The 17,419-nt window shown below is 40.3% G+C and overlaps 2 protein-coding genes across 2 annotated transcripts; both read right to left on the minus strand.

Annotated features, from left to right (window-relative positions):
- Window positions 1–1,052: 1,052 nt before the first annotated feature.
- On the minus strand, window positions 1,053–4,430 carry LOC132956538 (protein mono-ADP-ribosyltransferase TIPARP-like). The gene is made up of 5 exons (XM_061030042.1): window positions 3,534–4,430; window positions 3,066–3,234; window positions 2,643–2,830; window positions 2,318–2,566; window positions 1,053–1,802 (listed from the first exon to the last, which is right to left on the minus strand). Exons 1-5 carry the CDS (start codon window positions 4,403–4,405, stop codon window positions 1,352–1,354), a joined length of 1,929 nt encoding a protein of 642 aa, XP_060886025.1. The 5' UTR covers window positions 4,406–4,430; the 3' UTR covers window positions 1,053–1,351.
- Window positions 4,431–5,751: 1,321 nt separating this feature from the next.
- LOC132956404 (E3 ubiquitin-protein ligase TRIM35-like) lies at window positions 5,752–9,486 on the minus strand. Its single transcript, XM_061029834.1, has 6 exons — window positions 9,066–9,486; window positions 7,693–7,788; window positions 7,345–7,575; window positions 7,233–7,255; window positions 7,024–7,142; window positions 5,752–6,862 (listed from the first exon to the last, which is right to left on the minus strand). The coding sequence occupies exons 1-6, from the start codon at window positions 9,483–9,485 to the stop codon at window positions 6,318–6,320; spliced, it is 1,434 nt and encodes a 477-aa protein (XP_060885817.1). The 5' UTR covers window position 9,486; the 3' UTR covers window positions 5,752–6,317.
- Window positions 9,487–17,419: the final 7,933 nt, after the last annotated feature.

Here is a 17,419-nt window from a genome sequence, read left to right on the forward strand (position 1 = left end):
CTACACTTTAATTTTCATGTTTCATCCCTCCTGTTAACATCGTGTGGAAGGTGAACAAGCTCTGTCTTACAAACCGTATTTCTTCTGTTTTTTTTCCTTTTCTTTTGTGAATAAGTATCATCTGTATCTTGTGACTGTGATTTTTCTTCATGGAAACACGTTGGTTATCGTGGAAAAAGAAAACATCAATGCACAATTGCACAATTTAAAAAAAAGAAAGAATATACATACTGTACATAATACCAGGTGACACCCTTTTATTTGATGCCTTTTAGTGTTGTTTTGTTTTCACAAAAAATGTAATTCCCAGCAATGTAATTTAAGTTAAGGATGAATACTCTACACACAGCTTTTATTTTGGCAGCACAGGAGTCACCCGGGTCGGTTTCTATCAGAAGAAACTACAAGAAATCTCCCGTCAGCGCAGACTCCAGACATGTGGCATTTAGAGTGGAGATGCAGTTGGTGCTAAATTTGTACTAACCACATTTAAGTCTTATTTCAACACCTACAAGATAGAACTTCCTGTGTCTCTTCTCTTCTGTATCTACTCCCTTCATATAGAGGGAAACTTAAGGGAAAACAATCCAAAATACTTTACATCATTATTAAATGTCCTTCATGTTTTGTCCACTGTTTGAATCATGACCTCTGTGGAGAAAACATGTTAAGGATCATTATTACCACACAGCCTAGAAATTAAATCACAACTCCTCACTTTAAATCAGAGCCTTTTTACAAACAAATCATGCCCTTCAGAGTTGTGTCGTGCTTTGACTCGTCCATAACATGTAAACACACAGATTCATGTACCTGGTTCATGTGAAGGGAAACTGTTGTTGCAACGTGTTTGAATTAAGTGTGCCAGGAATTTATGAAAACAATTTTTGTCATTTGTTTGGTGCAATGAAGAGATTGATTGAATTTGAATTCTTATGCTTTCACTTTGGGACACATTACAGCGAGACATTTGGAAAATTATGTATAAAGCTGTATTTTTCTTTTTTTTTTTTTACAAATGGAGATTATATCACAGGAGGTCAAACAGAGATTCATGTATCAAGTGAAAAGTTTATTTTCATAAACACAACAGATTTGACAGAAAAACAAACCGTACTTAATTCCATCAATATAAAACATCTGAATTACCAAAACAAAGAAATTGTAATTAATAAAGTGCTTCTTATATTTGAACTACATGGTTGCATGTCTTCATTGCTGAACAGAACTTCAGTGAATATCATCTACTATTGATAACATTTAATTTGAAGATTTTATAACAGCAGCTTTAAATCCAAACAATTAGCATCAAGCTAATGAACTCTGCTAACAGTGCTGCTCTTATTTGATTTCAACAAACATCTATTTCCCTGGGCAGCTCTTTGTATTTGATGAGGTAGTATGGATAGCACTGACAGCTGTCAAAAACTACAAACATGGTGGGATGGTCCATGTTGTCCACGCAGCTGTCGTAGAGACAGTACTGCTTCCCCTTGGAGCTGAGCGGAGGCGGCCTGCGGTAGTTATTCCTTCCGATGCTCACCTTTCCAACCAGGACTTTGGCGAGGAACATGTGGCGGACCTCGCTCGGCCCCACCTTGGCTGAAAAGGTGTTGGAGAACGAGGCGCTGGTAGCGAAGTAGGAGCCGTAACCGTAGGACGCTCCGTTAACCCCGGCCACGCGTGGGTCGAAGTTGTTGTGGCAGATCTCCTCCGCGGCTTCTTTGGTCGTGCCGTGGAAGAGATGTCGCTCCAGAGGTTCCTTCTGCTTGGCGTGATGCTTCTGCATGTACGCCTTGTGCCTGTTTGGAACATAAAAATCAAAGTGTAGCCTGTGTTTTAGGATACATTTCTCCTTCCCCTTACATAAAACCATTTTCAAATTTGCACAGCAGGGGAGGGACAAACGTATTATCAATGCAGAGAATAAAAAAATGTATCCATTTATCAACAAAATACAGCTGTTGCTTCAAGGTGGTCTATGCAAAGAACTTTGTAGATATAAGACGTTAAAGTATTATCAGTATTGTTACCTGTTTTCTGTCATTCTGCAACTACTCATCACCTTATAGAAAAATTCTTGGAACAGGTTCCTCAGTCCTGCAGATTTATAATTAAAGCTGTTTCCCATGACGCTTGGTTGAAAAAATAATTGGGATTGTGTAATCCACATTTGGTGTATGTCGGATCTAATCTAAATAAACTACACTTCCCAAGTTTTTCCAATGTAGTCGAATGGTTGCTTTAGATACTCAGGATCGTCTTTGTCAAACCCAGCAAGTTTTATATATATAAGAGTCTAGAACAGAAGCCTGACCTCTGGTACTTATCCCAGTGGAGTTGGTTCTGGACCTGCTGGATTTGGATGACGTCCACTTTGGACTCAGGCAGGCTCTCATAGAAGAGGTTTTGGACCGTCTGGTAAACCTGTGAGCCCATGGGTACGTCCACTAGGCTGTAGTCCTGCCCCACAACCAGAGACCACACAGGAGGATACCAGGAGGTGAACTCCTCCAGAGGGTTAACGCTGAAGTTAGCCCCTGAGGGTTCAGTCTGGATTCCAGTCCTGAAAGAAAAAACAGTAATGAAGAGGAACTGGACCATGTGATTGTTAAGACACACAAGAGATCCAGAATACTCACTGCAGGTAAGGTCGCATGGACTCCGGGGAGCGGTAGACGGGTCTGCAGCGGACGTCTCTCTGGAAACCCGTGGTGACGTTGGTCTGGGTCATAGTGGTGAAGTCCACTTTGTACTGCTGAGCGCCGATGTTGAAGGAAAACTCGGGTTCTTTTTTACTCATGCTGTTGAGCAGCAGGGCGGAGATACTCTACGACAACATGAACCAATGAAATGAAAGAGAGTAGAGGACGGGCAGAAAAAAAATACAAGAAAATAATTAAAGACAGAGGGACTCAGGTTGATATAATAAAAACACAATGGAAAAATGGACAGGAATAAAACGACAACAAAAGGTGCAACAGTGAAAGGCAGATGGATGGTCTTTAAATGTGCCACGCATTAGGGACATCAAAACAAAATCAGTAAATAAAGTCAACATTCACCTTCTCGTACTCGTCCCAGCTGAGATTGTTCCACCAGTAGATTTTCCATTGGTTGGGAAAATACGGGTTCCTGAGCGGATTGTCAGAGTTGGTGAGTCGTCTGATCCGGCTATACTTCGTCTGATCGTCCACATCCATCGCATCAAAGTTCAGAGTGTTGCGGGCATTCCTGAAGGGAGGATAAAAAATCAATAAATACCAAGTTTATATGGCCGTGATGACACAAGGGTGTGAAGACAACTGTCTACCAGATCGGGCAACTATTTATCCCCTCAACATTCTGACAAACACGCCTAGATTTAAAACAAACCCCAAAAGCAGTCATTTGTTTGTTTACTTTTTTATTTGATTTGTTACACTTTATTTATATCTGCACTGAAAATAGTCCCACTGTAAATTGTATGAACTGCTCTGAAAAAAAGACATCCATTATAATATATTTGACTCCTGTCCAGCCCTCTTACTCACCCGTCTTTGATGAAAACGACCTCTTGATTGACATCACAGTAAGACCTCTCCATTAGAAGCTGAGAGCGAGCGGGGAGGTCGATCCATTGGTGGCCGCGCACGGCCCACAGCTGCCAGTGAAACGGGTAAGGAGTGTGGTGCCTCTTACACTTTTTACCCGCGTGGCACAGATTCAGCAGGAAGTAGTCGCAGATCAGCGCGCCGGAGCAGGACTTGGTGTGGAAAGGAGACGGGACAGGTACACCTGACGGGAATTTTGGCTTGGTGGGGGTAGCCGTCGGGGTGTGGACGGCTGGTTTGACCTCTTTCTTTGTAGGGGTGCTTGGCTGAGTGACAGGCGGTTGGGTGATGATGAGTGGAAGAGGGATGATGAGGGAGGTGTTTTGGATTGCAGGGGTCATCTGTGTTTGCCCTGAGCGGCTTGGTTGTGTTTGGGTGCTGTTTTGGGGGAAAGTGAGCACGATGCAGGACGTGTTCTGGGTGGCGCTGTGCTGTTGACCGATGGACTGGATGACCATGTGCGGCTGAACGAGGCTGGAAGAAGTTGCCTCGCTGCTTTCGCTTTCACTTTCACTGGGAGCTGTCGTCTTCCCCTGTGTGGAGGTCAGAGGGGTCAAATGAACACTGACGCTGTAAGGGTTGGAGGTCCAGGCGACGTCAACCTGCTGGGATCTCATGGCGTCCCACACTGGGAGACTACAGTTGGTGTCAGCAGGGATTTCCAGCAGGAGGAGAGACGGGCTCAGTAAGGTGACTTTGTGAGATTTGGACGAGGTCTCTGAAGGTAATGCATCTTTTTCCACCTTTCTCTTACGCCCTCTGGAGGATGCAACAAAAGGCATCTTGGATCTCCTGTAAATCACTGAGAACATTTGTTTTTTTTCAGTCAATGAGCCTAAAAAAAACAACGAGGTAAGTCTCAACTATGCAAACAAATACATAACAGAATGCATGGTTTTATACTGTAATGGCAGTGAGATTAAAAAATGTGGTTTTAATTTAAGTCAATGAGGCATTTTTGGTCATAAAGGTGTCCAGAGGGAGTATCTGGCACGCCATAAAAAATACTAATGCAATCAAATCAATTTTGTTGCTAATCTTTGACATATCCAAGACTCTATTCACCACCAAAGCCCCACCCCCCTACTATTTATTATATGGGTTTATTATTGTGTTTTTTAATTTAAGTAATTAATTATTCCGGAGGGTAGTAAATTTGAGGAGGGCACAGGGGTTAAGACAGTAAATAGGACATAGTACATTAGCTTGGGGTATTATGAATATAATTGAAACCCCCTCCCTTTTGCCACCAAGAACTCTGGACTAATAACTCTGAAGCTATCTATTCAAAAGTACACTCAGTTTACTGCACATTGCACATTTTCCACAAGTTTACTTTATCTTAAAATTTTTATTTTATTTTATTGACCATCTTATTTTATTTTATTTACCATTTCATTTCATTTTATTTTATTTACCATTTTATTTTATTTTACTTACCATTTTATTTACCATTTTATTTTATTTTATTTACCATTTCATTTTATTTTATTTACCATTTTGTTTTGCACCTTTTGCACAATTTAGAATTTATTACTGTAAATATTATTTATCTTATTTTACCTCATTTTATTTGATCTATTTTACCTTATTTTGATTGTATTGCACCGTGGGACGGAGACAAACGCAATTTCGATTCCACTGTATGTCTGGCATATTTTGAAACTGACAATAAAGTTGACTTTGACTTTGATAACCAAAGTACCATACATCACATTTTATTAGCTTAATGCAATTCTGTTATTTAGAATACAAATACTTAACATTAACTTCCTGGAAAATGTGTCTAAATTAATCTCTATCAATTGTCATTAATATAACTATTTATTTAATTTTTTACCAGCACAAATTTTACCGAACAACTCACCTATAAAGGTGTGTGTTTAACAGACTTGCTGAGCTAGTGTGTAGCTACATGCACCATTAGCTCTGCGGTTGTAACACGCTAATAAATAAAATTGAAGGCTAATTAATATAAAGCTAATTTTACCGTCTGAAACCTTACTAACACCTGCTGAGGCCTGAGGCGTTTATTAAGCAGAAGTATGTGAAACAATTTGACACAAAAAGTGAAGAAAAGAGAAGTTATACTCACAGTTTGTTGAAAGAAATGAACTAAAAGCTGGCAGGTCGGTGAAAGAAGTGACACACTGCACGATGAAGGTCAAGTGGGAGGGGCTTATAGAGGTGTTCAAACTTTAATGTTTACGCAGCACATTTTAATGTTTGAAAATCGTTTATTCGTTAAATTAGCACTCGGTGACATCACCAGAAATTGCACATAAAGCATAATTTGAGCCATAAATCCAATGAGCTCAACACATTATGGAAATTAAAAACAAACCATGTTTAGCTACTGTCATGCACATAACATAAAATATATTAATGTTTGAATCATCAAAACGAAACCAATATTTATTCAGGATATTCTCAGGCTATAATGCACTTTAAAAAAAACCTCATTATGATTGAGATGGTGTTTTTTTTTTCCACAAACAGTTTAGACAATAAAGACCTTTTAAAGTGTTTTCAAAGTGCAGAGGTTAAACTGAAGTGAGCTCTCCAGGACTACAAATTGAACAGACAAAGATTTGTTTGTTGTGTTTTTAACTGGAGAAAGGTTGAAGGATGTCGGAAAAAGACGTTAATGTTAAAATGATGCGATTTGATTTCAGATTCTGAGCGCCTGCCTATCTCCCCTTTCTGCTGAAGAAAACTGGAATTTCAACAATACCCAACAGCTTTGACAGAAACCTCCAGTGGTTCCACTCTCAACGGACACTGCTGACAACCCACCCAGAAGTACGGAAAAACTTTCTCAGTGAGGCCGTTCTTGAAGGTGTAGATGTGCGTGTTGTCTTGGGGGTCGTAGAAAGACACCCTGCCCTTGTCACAGTCCAGCAGCACCCTGATCTTCTGCGGGTTCTTCTTCAGGGCAAGTCTCGTCAACGGAGAGGTGCCGGCAAAATGCATTTTGTGGTAGTAGTACACACACAGGTATCCGTTTTTTAACACCGAAGACACTTTCTCTTTCTTCACGACCGATTCTTTGGCCACGCCGACGACCCACGCGGTGTTGTCTCCCACGCTGACGTCCCAGGCGTGTTTCCCCGACGTGAAGCCCTCGCGGCCCAGGACGGCCGTGTCCGGGTGGAACCTCTCCGGGTTGTCGGGCAGCTTCTGCTTCTCCTCACTGTCACAGACGCTGGTGAGGTCGTCTGACAGGACGAGCCACGGGGCAGCCGTGTTGGGATCCAGGGTCACCGGGCCTGACGAGAACATGGCAGACTGTCAGCTGTCTCTACTCTGACTGTATCTCATTCTGCATCCACATCTTGTATTCACCTCACAGTGAGGGGGGAATTCATCGGACAGTTAGAGGAATAAACCTCACGATGATCTGAATTTTAAAACTAGATCATTTACTCACTGTATTTCACAATTGTTTGCATCTTCACCCAAACATGGAATCCCAGAGAACCCAGATACTTGGCCACATCTATGAGCGATTCTGTAGCCATGACGGGGTCTTCGACTGGGCAGTTTGCTCTTTAAGGAAACAGAGTTAAAAAAAAAAATGTAAACATCTTGTTATGAAAGCACAGAAAATAAAAGTTGAAGAGCTAATTGTTGTTTCACCTTGCCAAAGTCCTCTTGCATTTCTGAAAAGAGAGAGAGAGAAAAAAAGAAAAATTCACACAAGAATCCCCAAAAAGATCTTTAAATATTTGTGCAATCTTTGGAAACGTACTTGAAGTACAGATATGCCCTCCAAAGCGAGATCCTCCTCCAGAAGTCGGATCGACTCGGTGACGGATGTTATCTGTCCGGTGATTTCTTCGATCTTCTGCATCATCACTCGACTCTTCTGCTCTTCCTCCCCCCTCAGCGCCTCCATCCTGGCCTCCTCCTCGGCTCGCAGGAACATGTGAAGCTTCTCGAACTCCTCGTGGGTAAGCCTCTGCACGAACTGAGCCTGGACCTGAAAACCAAACAAGGTGTCACCGATGAGCGTGACATCATCATTGTGTTGTAGATATCACAAAGAATCAGCCTGTGTTCACATTCTTTACTTTGTGAATGCAGCGTTATACTTCACCTGGATGTACGCCACTGTGTCCTCGTAGTTTTTCTTCATTTGGTCGAAAGCATCCTTCTTTTCTTGCAAAGAGCTGAGGGCTGACTTTATTTTCTCCTGAGCAGATGATAAAAAAGAAATTCAATTTGAAGTCTGTGTTAGGGCCTTTTTTTTGTGTATTCAATATATGTGTGTTCCTTGTTGTAATTCCTTATTATCACAGTTGAAGGTACAAGTAGAGGAAGGTGTAATCAAAGGCAGGTGAGCATCCTAATGTGGGACATGTTTTTTTTTCCATAGTAAAGGTTAACTCTGACTGTAGCCTTCATAAAATCAGCTATTTCTCACTGTTTTTTGCGATTTCTAACCTCTTTTTCTCCGCTGTTATCGTCTCATTTCTCTTTGTCCCACAGGAAACTGACCAACGTGTCGTGGCTATTTGTCCAAAAACAAAAAAAAAAATCTAAATAAACTAATATCAAAAATAATCAAATCACCACTGATGCACCGTGGGGGATGTGATGTAAGCAGGCGAAAGAAATCCAATGTCCCATGCAAGAGCTGCGGTGTTTTGGTGGTTTATTTGAAGAAGGCAAACAAAAGAACAAAGAAAATCGTGGATCCTGCTGCCTCTCTTGCTCTGTTAAAAAACAATAGGCCCACCCAGGTGCATGCTGGTCCTCTACCTGCCTCTTACCTAAATAACCTCAGGTGCCCACAGTGTTACCCAAATACCTAACAAAAATACTAATGCGAAACTAAATTTACTAAACAAATAACTAGCAAAAGAAAATATTACCCAAATATCTATTCTAAATAAAGAAAATGTGTAGAATAATTAAATTAACAACACCACCCAAATATTAGTAAACTACATACAAAAACTAATTCTAACCTAAATAGCTCCAACACAATGTCTAATTAAACACACTTCTCTCTGCAGACTGGTATGATCACAGTTCCTTCTCCAGACTCTTTAATCAGACTCATGTCCCTAGAAACCGTCCGCTATTCATAGACACAGTTTGTTCTTTTTATTTTATTTGAAAAAATGTATTTTAGGGCTTTTGCTTTTATTTTGACAGGACGGCGGATAGAGCAGGAAATCGAGCGTGGGGAATGACATGCGGGACAGGAGCCACAGGTCGGACTTGAACCCAGGCTGGCCACTTTGAGGACTATTGCTGCTGTACATGGGGCGTGACCTAACCGCTAGGCCATCTGCGCCCCCAGTTTTTTTTTTCCTAACAACAGTCTGTAATCAAGAGATGTCAGACCGTTTCTATGCATAGTTGGAAACAGCCAATATTTAACCCCCCTTACCAATAAACAGGCTGCAGGCAAACTATCATGTTATACATACAGTGTAATATTAGAAAAAATCCAGTGTTTACCTTAACATCTACAACCGCCTCGCTGACAGGGCAGCAATCATGCTGTTTGTGCCTCCTCGAGGTGTGACAAACCACACAGATTGGCTCCTTGTCCGTCAGGCAGAAAAGCTTGAGCCTCTCCCCGTGGAGAGAACACATCTCCCCCGGTTCGCAGTACAGTTCTCCCCCCGTTTCCTCCGCCCCCTCGCTCTCCTGGACGTACGCCTCGCACAGGTTCTTCAGGGTCAGGCTGGGCACGGGGTCGTCCACGGACTGGTTTCTGCACAGGGGGCAGTCCCGGCTCCGCCCGCGCGTCCAGTACTGCTGCAGGCAGGGCGAGCAGAAGCTGTGGCTGCACTTGAGGACCACCGGCTCTCGGAAGATGTCGCAGCAGATGGGACAGGAGAGATCCACCTCTGGGAGTGAGCGCATGCCCGCCATCCTGAACGACACAAATCAACAATTGATACTTAACATTATAGAATAGAATAGACTAGACTAGACTAGACTAGACTAGACTAGAATTATTTATTGATCCCAAACTGGGAAATTGTGGCGTTACAGCAGCAGGTTGTCCAAACACACAATATGAGTAAATCTAAACACAATATAATATTAAATACAAAGTAAATAAGCCGTAAAAATATCAAAAATAAGAATGGGAATATATACAACCAGGATTTAACTTAGCATTACTAGTCTAAAATATGAAAGATTAAATGTAAATGTGCAAAAACAGAGTTGTAAATGGACAGTATTGACGTAGGGAGATGTGCAATCAGTGACACCTTGATTATATATTCAATGTATCCCTACTAATCATTCTGTAATATTGCATGATATGGTTTTCTCTACTAAACATCACAACTGCATTAACAGTCTGAGTAAGTACTTTTTTATTTCAACTTTCTCCAATTTCAGTGGATCTTTCTTTAAAGTGACTGAAATACACCTGTTTGTTTGTTTGTTTAAGATATCATTTTGTCAATAGTTCATTACATAATCAGACAGCTTGCAGTTTAAACATCTACATCTTCCTCTGTGTGAAACATTTCTTGGTCAAACCAAAATCAAATATCGGTGAGTTATCCTGTGGGGTTAAAATGTAACTTTAATTAAAGCCTCTGTTATCGTGTATGCAAATAATAAACAAATGATGTAAATACAGTATTAATACGTTTTTCTTTTTAACCTGGGTATTTAGGGTGGGTTATTAAGGGTGTATTACTTTGTATTGCGCATTTTGGGTGTAGTTTTTATGCAAGTTGTTTTACAGGTTTCAACCACAGGTACAGCAAAACTAACTAACTCCAGCACTACTGTTTTACTGTTAAAGCGAAAGTAGGCGAAAGGTGCAGACACTGACCCAGCACAGAGAAAGGCCATGTTTGTATCCACTTTAAATGTCGTCTATTTGAAGATAAATACATTTAAATGAGTTTAAGAATACTTTATATTTATATTGATAACAGTCAGAAAAGTTAGAGCCAAACATACCTGACAACAACAGCCCTGTCTTGTGACAGCTGTCTCAGTAGTCTTTGAGAGGAGCACTTCCTCCTTCCTATTGTGATGAGTCATCCAAAGGGGGCGGAGCCTCAGAGGCAGCGCAGGCTCATTAACCCTCAACTCACCGGCTCGAACATCTTACTCATTCCCAGTCCGAGTCGATGGATCCAAACTAAGGGAGGAAAATATTACAGGGAAGGCAATGAAACAAGGAAGGACGAAAAAACGTAATATACAATTATATGCATATTCCTTTTTGTGTTTTCTTCCTCTCCAGAGCTCGAAATATATTTGTATAAGTCAAAGAAAACGAAAAACTAACCAACAATTCATAATTTATTATCTCTATAGTTTAGCACAATATAATGTGTCTTACAGTATTATATAAGAAAGCATCAACTCTACCAATTTAATCGCTCCATCATAAATTAAACTATTAAAAATATGAAGAGGAAATACGAAAACACAAACAAAAAGCAATTCAGTTAGAAACAAGCTGACTTTATTTTATTTCATTTATTTTTTTACTCAAAATTAATTAAATAATTATTGGTTGTCCAAACTGTGGCCTGATCATACTATAAAAAAATCTATCATGTTACTCTTAGCTTCTGCTTCACAGAGAGGTTTGAGCATAGGACGCCATCTAGTGGTTAAAGTTCAGAAATATATTTATGTTAATTGCAAACCAGATGCCAATTGCTAAGCATATTATGGAGTTAATAGGCAGAGCAATAACTTTACAATTTATGTTTCTAGTTATGAGGTTTCGCTGTACAGTCAGTTTCACACTTGCAGACAGAATCGTTTTCTTTATATTTAATTTAACAGCTAATTCAAGTCATTTGTACCGTGCTGCTTTCCACATTATGCCCAGTGCCATTTGATTCTATTAAAACGCTAATGAGGAAACTTCTCAGTGAATTTTACATTTAATATATTCGTTTTAGTGGTAAAGTTCTTTGTCACACTTCATCATGTTTAATGCTAGATTAAAGCTGTAACTGACCAGAAAGCATTTTCCTGTCTGTGTTGCTATTTTTATGCTCCAAAGAACAAATAGACGGAGAAAAATGGAGTCAGCTCACTGTGGCTCTAGCTTCTTGATAAATGTGTTGCACAACTTCGAGGTGACAGCGTGCAGACTCTTTCTTTCTGCCCACTCGGAGCACCAGTTGTGCCCTTTTACAACCTCTGCGTTTAGCCCCAGCGATGATAACTTGATTAACGTCACACAGTAGGATTGTAGAGGAGCTTCTCATCACAACAGTTTTATCATCAGTGAGTTAAGGTCTTCTCAAAAGCTGAATCTTGGACTCCTTGGCAGTGGCGGTTCTAGACCACTTTTACTGAAGGGGCCAAACTGGGGCCAGTTGATTTGTCAGAGGGGAACATTAAACCCAGATGAAAAATAGACAAAGATGATCACTTTAAAAAAAAAAAATATATATAAATATTATGCCAAATAATAGCACACATCATTAAATACCATGATTTATATTTGTTTCAGTAACAGTATTTAATGCTAGACTGTGAGTCTGGCTGTTGAGTCAAATACTGTGTAAGCATTAGGGGGGTTCTTCATTTTGGAGGGGTGACCACAGGGGGGACCAAGCTCAGTGTTACAGGGGCACTGGCCCCTGTTGGCCCCTGCCTAGAACCGCCCATGGTCCTTGGAGTTTACTAGTCAGTGTGTAATCTATAATGCTGTATTTATTCTGCATATATATTTTTTTCCTTTCTTTTTTGAAAATTCATGTTGTAATGCCCTTAAAAAGAACATAAATTTGAGAACTCTTTTTAGTTCAGAGTCCACGTCCCTCTGACGTAATGACGCACAGACGCAAACTTATTCGCTGACTTCTGGCGCTCAAACGTGAAGTTCAGATTTAGCGTTGCGAAAGCAAAACATTCAAGTTAGAAACAAGCAAACAAAGACAATTTGAAGTAGTTTTGGCCTCTGGTGGTGAAAAGTGAACCGCCCTAAGCTATAAACTATAAAGCTGGCAGCAGGACTAGCACGGACTCTGTTTTGGTAAGTGCTAGCTTAAAGTTTGGACCGCAGGGAACGACAGCCCGCAGCTAACTACAAGTCCGTGACCCCCCCAAAAAAAGTTTGCATAGCCTTCAGCTCCGGGAGGAATCTACCCTCCGTCACATCTTACGAAGCCAAGCTACATGGAACTGGACCCGAGTGCAGAATGAAAAAATACAAATATTTATTGAAACAAAAAGGCAAACAAAATCTTACTTCAAAATCCAACAGGAGAAAACGAGTAAACTGACATACAACATACGACATACGACAATGAACTGACACAGAAGGGAAGAAACACAGAGACTCACTAGACAGGGGTAATCAGACACAGGTGAGACTAACAAGACACAGGTGAGACTAACAAGACACAGGTGAGGACAATCAAGACCAGAAACACTGAGGACAACTACAAAATAAATCATGAAACACTAAAGACACACAGAACTCAAGATTCTAACAAAACACAGAGATACACGAGGATAATAAATGACAAAATAAAAACAGAAAACACTGAAGACAAAACTAGGAAACCATCAACACTAGGAAACATTAACACACAAGGGAAACAAGCAACACTGGGATAAAGCGGGGAAACTCAAATACAAAATACAAAACCAAATCATGACACTGGAACTGATGCTGAAGCCTTTCATAGAGAATTAGATACACATGGAAACGCCGAACTGACTGCAATAAGGTAAGGAATGCTGTTTAATTGATTTTCTCACATCTGGCTTTTTAAAATGTTTATTGTGGTGTATGTGAGTTGAATTTCTTTTGCAAGTCGTCACTATCCTCATCTGTTTCTTGCTTTGTTTATAGTGTGTTTCTCCATGATGCCCTATGATTGTAACATATGCTGCATATATATTTATTTTAAAAAAGGCTTGGAAGTTGACTGATCGATTACGCTCTCTCTTTCCCTGGCTTGCTCACTCGTCGAATTTTGCGTATGTGCCGAGACGTAACGTCATATTAGGTTACAACTTTGTGTAATGGGCTTTTAGACTAAATGCAACTTTCTATAGAACCTGAGGCGTGTATTTTGGTATCGCTTTTTCCAAATTAATTACTTGAATGTGGTAAAAATGGGTGATAAACACAACGTTAAGCCACTTTGACAGAAATTATTTTTTCCCCTTTCTTTAATACATTGATGGATTTTGCTGCTAATGCCTCTGGTGTGACATTTAGATGACGAGCACATTGAACCGTCAATGTCCCAGAGGTCGTTGTTCACTAATGGCTACAGCACGGACTAGTGGCGGGTGGCTGCGTTGCAGTTTCAGCACAACATTTGACCTGCATAGAGGGCAGATGTACACAAATATGAATTCAGTTAACTGGCTAGTTATTTTGTTGACAACTAGCAAGGCACACATCCCTGGTTCATTGAGACTTTAAGCTCCTCACTTAGCACAGCTGGAGGAGGGGGGGGGGGGGGGCAGGTAAGGATAAAGAACTTGCTGAAAGTTACTGACAGGACTTTGACATGTAAAAAAAAAAAAAGAAATCCAATCTCTTGCTGTCATTTTTCCATTTTGACCCCGAACTGTAGAAAGTAATTTTACTGATTGATTGGCATGAAAACTTTTAGTCTCTAACCCCTGACTGATGGAGCCACTTGACTGTCCTGTCACCTTCAAGACGCATGTAAACGTAACGTCAGCTTTCCATTTTAAATTGACCCTTCTATCCTTCAATTGATGGTGCTTATGCGTTCCTTTCTTTTATGACTTGAGACATCCAACAGAGATTGTTTTCGTCTCTAAAAGGGAGTATTGAGTTTCCACTAAATGCTCTGTTTGGTAATTTCCTCACTTCTTCCCTGGAACAACTCATGCTGAGTTCCACTTCAGTCAAGCAATTTTTCATTTACGTCATTGATTAATATCATTTTACACATTTGAGTCATATGTCCACATGCTATAAATACATGCATACATCACAAGTGGAGGTTAGTGCCATGCAGTGATGTGATAAATGCTTTTTCAGACGCTATAGCTGCTTCATAAGTCTTAATGAGGCCCAAGATTTTGACTCCGATTCCCTCTCACCAGCAGGATATGTCGCGATACCTGCTGTGGACAAAAATAATTTCTCATGTCTAAAGATTGCAAGTTAGCTTTTTATTAGTAATAACATGTACACAAAATGTGGCACCACCTACCTGCTTTGAGAAATGAAACCAGGCAATATCGTTCCAATGGTGTTGATATTAATTTCCACCACTAGATGTCAGAGTTTACCCACTTATAGCAAAGTCAGCTAAAGCCCCAAACCTGTGCTGCAGCATTCATGCGGACATGTCCTTTTTTACTTTGCAATGACAAAACGTGATTTTAAAAGAAAACATATCAGGAAGCAAGAAATAATCAAACTTAAATCCCATGAAAGGTAATTTGACAACGCCTGAGCTTCCTCAGGATGGGGATAACACAGATTAACACTCACATTTACCTGGATGTCAGTGTCTGCAGCCTCTCCCACCATTGTAAATTGGTTGTCAGACCGGTGTGACCCAGGCTAATAGTGATTCATTATTGCTCGCACCTCGCCAGTGTTCGCAGAGCTTTATCTGGACTGAAAGAGGAGGAGGGGGGAGGTGGGGGGGGGGTTGTGTCAATCTCTCAACATCTAATGAGGACAGGCAGGATAACACACAGCAGAGACAACCCCGGTCAGACCTGTCTCACCACCTGATACTTAACGAGAAGCATCAGGGGCCAGTCTTGCAACACTTTGAATCTTTAAAACTGTTGTTTTAAGTTTTAAGAAAATGTGAATGACTTCAGCTGAGGATGTGAATTAAGAAGCTTTGTCAGTGAAGTATAATAGTTTCATATTTACTTCACCTCCGGATAAGCCTTTTTGCAAATATGTGACCAAAAGTCAATAGTCTATTACGCTGCTGTGCCAAGTAGTAAAGCCGGACAGTAAAAAGTGAATAAAGCCAGTGAATTATGGGTAAGGAATAAAGAAAGAGGCAAACAGAGACATATTTTATTGTTTAGACTGATGGTGTTGACGGGCTGTTTTCTACTTCATGATTGGCCGTATACTTACACATCAGCTGTTGTATTTATAAATTGCAAAATCCTGCAAAACCTCTCTTGAAGTAAAGCTTGAACTAACAACATCACAACTCTATTTTCTCCATAAATGATCACAAATATCTTATTCTACAATTCACTTAGCAGACGCTTTTATCCAAAGCGACGTACATCAGAGAGTAAGTACAACGCAAGCAAGGATCTAGAAAAAAGGGAACAATGTCAGTAAGAGCAAACGATCAGCTTTGAGTCCGATTGTTCTGCTGAATGCTCCACTTTCTTTGCTCGCTGGTTGCTAACATGTACGTCAGTCGTTTGGTGCTGGCCAGGTATTGTACAGTCAGTTCATCCGAGTTCTTGTTGTCGCTTTTGTTACTGGGGAAGGAGGCAACTAGAGACTGGTAAAAAAACAGGAAAGCTATTCTTTATTGGTGTGACTTTGACTGTTGGGCTGTAACGACATCATGTTAGCTGTAGCTAGCTAGCGATCTACAAATCAACTGTCCACATTGAAGCTAAACTTCTGACTGATTTGAACCATAGACTGTACAAAACATGAATGTGGAGTGACGTCACCTATTGGGTTTTTTGAAAGGGTGTTATGAAGCCCAACGATGGTGGTCGCCAGTTTGAAATGCTTTCTCAACCTAACTTTTTATCAATCTAGAAACAAAGAGGTGGAGCTGAGGACGGTCAAATACACTACAATGTGTTCACCAGTCAAGTCAAACATGCCCTATATATGCAAATTTATGAATAATTATTCGGCTTAAATAAATGAACTGATGACTTATGAAAAGATTCAACCAGAATACAGTTTGTACCAATAAAGAAATGAGCTACTGGTGCCAAATCAGTTGTTTGAACCAGGCTGTCAACATGTTTTTTTCTGCTTTAAAAATGGGACCTGTTGATGATTCCTTGGCTTTTGAGCAAGCCTCAAGTGGACACTCAAGGAAATTCAGCTTTTTACTCTTCTGGATTGGCTTCTTCTATAACACTGGACGGTTGTTGCGTGATGTCAACTTTTCAAACATTAAGTGGAGCGATGCTGCCTCTAAAAATTCCCTTCAAATTCAGTCAAACCACACAACAGCGTTTGAAGTATTTCAAGTTGAACTTCTAAATTTCAAGGCTGCATCATTCTTCAGTTTATCAAATTTTTCGTGATTTTGATTTTCTTTAAGTGTCCTACTGTGCTTTTGACTGTTATAACACTTACACTTGTACTGATATTTGATAGCTCGTTCGACTAAACATCAAAATTGCTGCAGTAAAAAAAGGATTAGGAGGCAGCAGTTATATCAGTCAGTGCATTGTGAGGAAAAGATGTTAAAAGATTGATATCCCAGTTGAGTTGTAAAGTCATTTATATCAAAGAAAAGATAATCAAGAGGACCAAAACTGAAATGTACTTTCTCTTCAGATTTAAATACTCGTGATGCACTGACAAATCAACTCATCCTCTTCACGTCGTGACTGACTAACAGCGAGCTCCGTCATCTTCATCAGGGAAGCACTACGGCACATTCATTTCATAAGAGGATGCTTTCATTTCTTCTGTCACACATGAATTGAGTTCTCTGTATGAATTGGATTAAATGCACAATTTCACTAGGGCTTCAGAGGCACTCGCACCACAAACAAGGTAACCTTCTTTTGGTCACATATTGATTTTTTTTTTTTCTCCCCCCTCTCGGTGATGGCTAAGAAATTTATGACAACATGGACGCTGCAAGGCATGTGATGTAATATAAGAAAAATATGAGTAACAG

The sequence above is a fragment of the Labrus mixtus genome, chromosome 22 (genome assembly GCF_963584025.1).
Source record: "Labrus mixtus chromosome 22, fLabMix1.1, whole genome shotgun sequence".
Taxonomy (NCBI): domain Eukaryota; kingdom Metazoa; phylum Chordata; class Actinopteri; order Labriformes; family Labridae; genus Labrus; species Labrus mixtus.

Bases quoted from the DNA above. Each gene is read 5' to 3' on its own strand.
- LOC132956538 (XM_061030042.1), bottom strand. From the start codon at position 4,405: ATGTTCTCAGTGATTTACAGGAGATCCAAGATGCCTTTTGTTGCATCC. The intron at 2,831-3,065 runs GTGAATGTTGAC...ATGTTGTCGTAG, and splicing joins GCTGGGACGAGTACGAGAAG to AGTATCTCCGCCCTGCTGCT. The intron at 1,803-2,317 runs GTCAGGCTTCTG...TGTTCCAAACAG, and splicing joins CACTGGGATAAGTACCAGAG to GCACAAGGCGTACATGCAGA.
- LOC132956404 (XM_061029834.1), bottom strand. From the start codon at position 9,485: ATGGCGGGCATGCGCTCACTCCCAGAGGTGGATCTCTCCTGTCCCATC. The intron at 7,256-7,344 runs GTACGTTTCCAA...CTCTCTTTTCAG, and splicing joins AGGGCATATCTGTACTTCAA to AAATGCAAGAGGACTTTGGC. The intron at 7,143-7,232 runs GTGAAACAACAA...GTTTCCTTAAAG, and splicing joins TGCAAGAGGACTTTGGCAAG to AGCAAACTGCCCAGTCGAAG.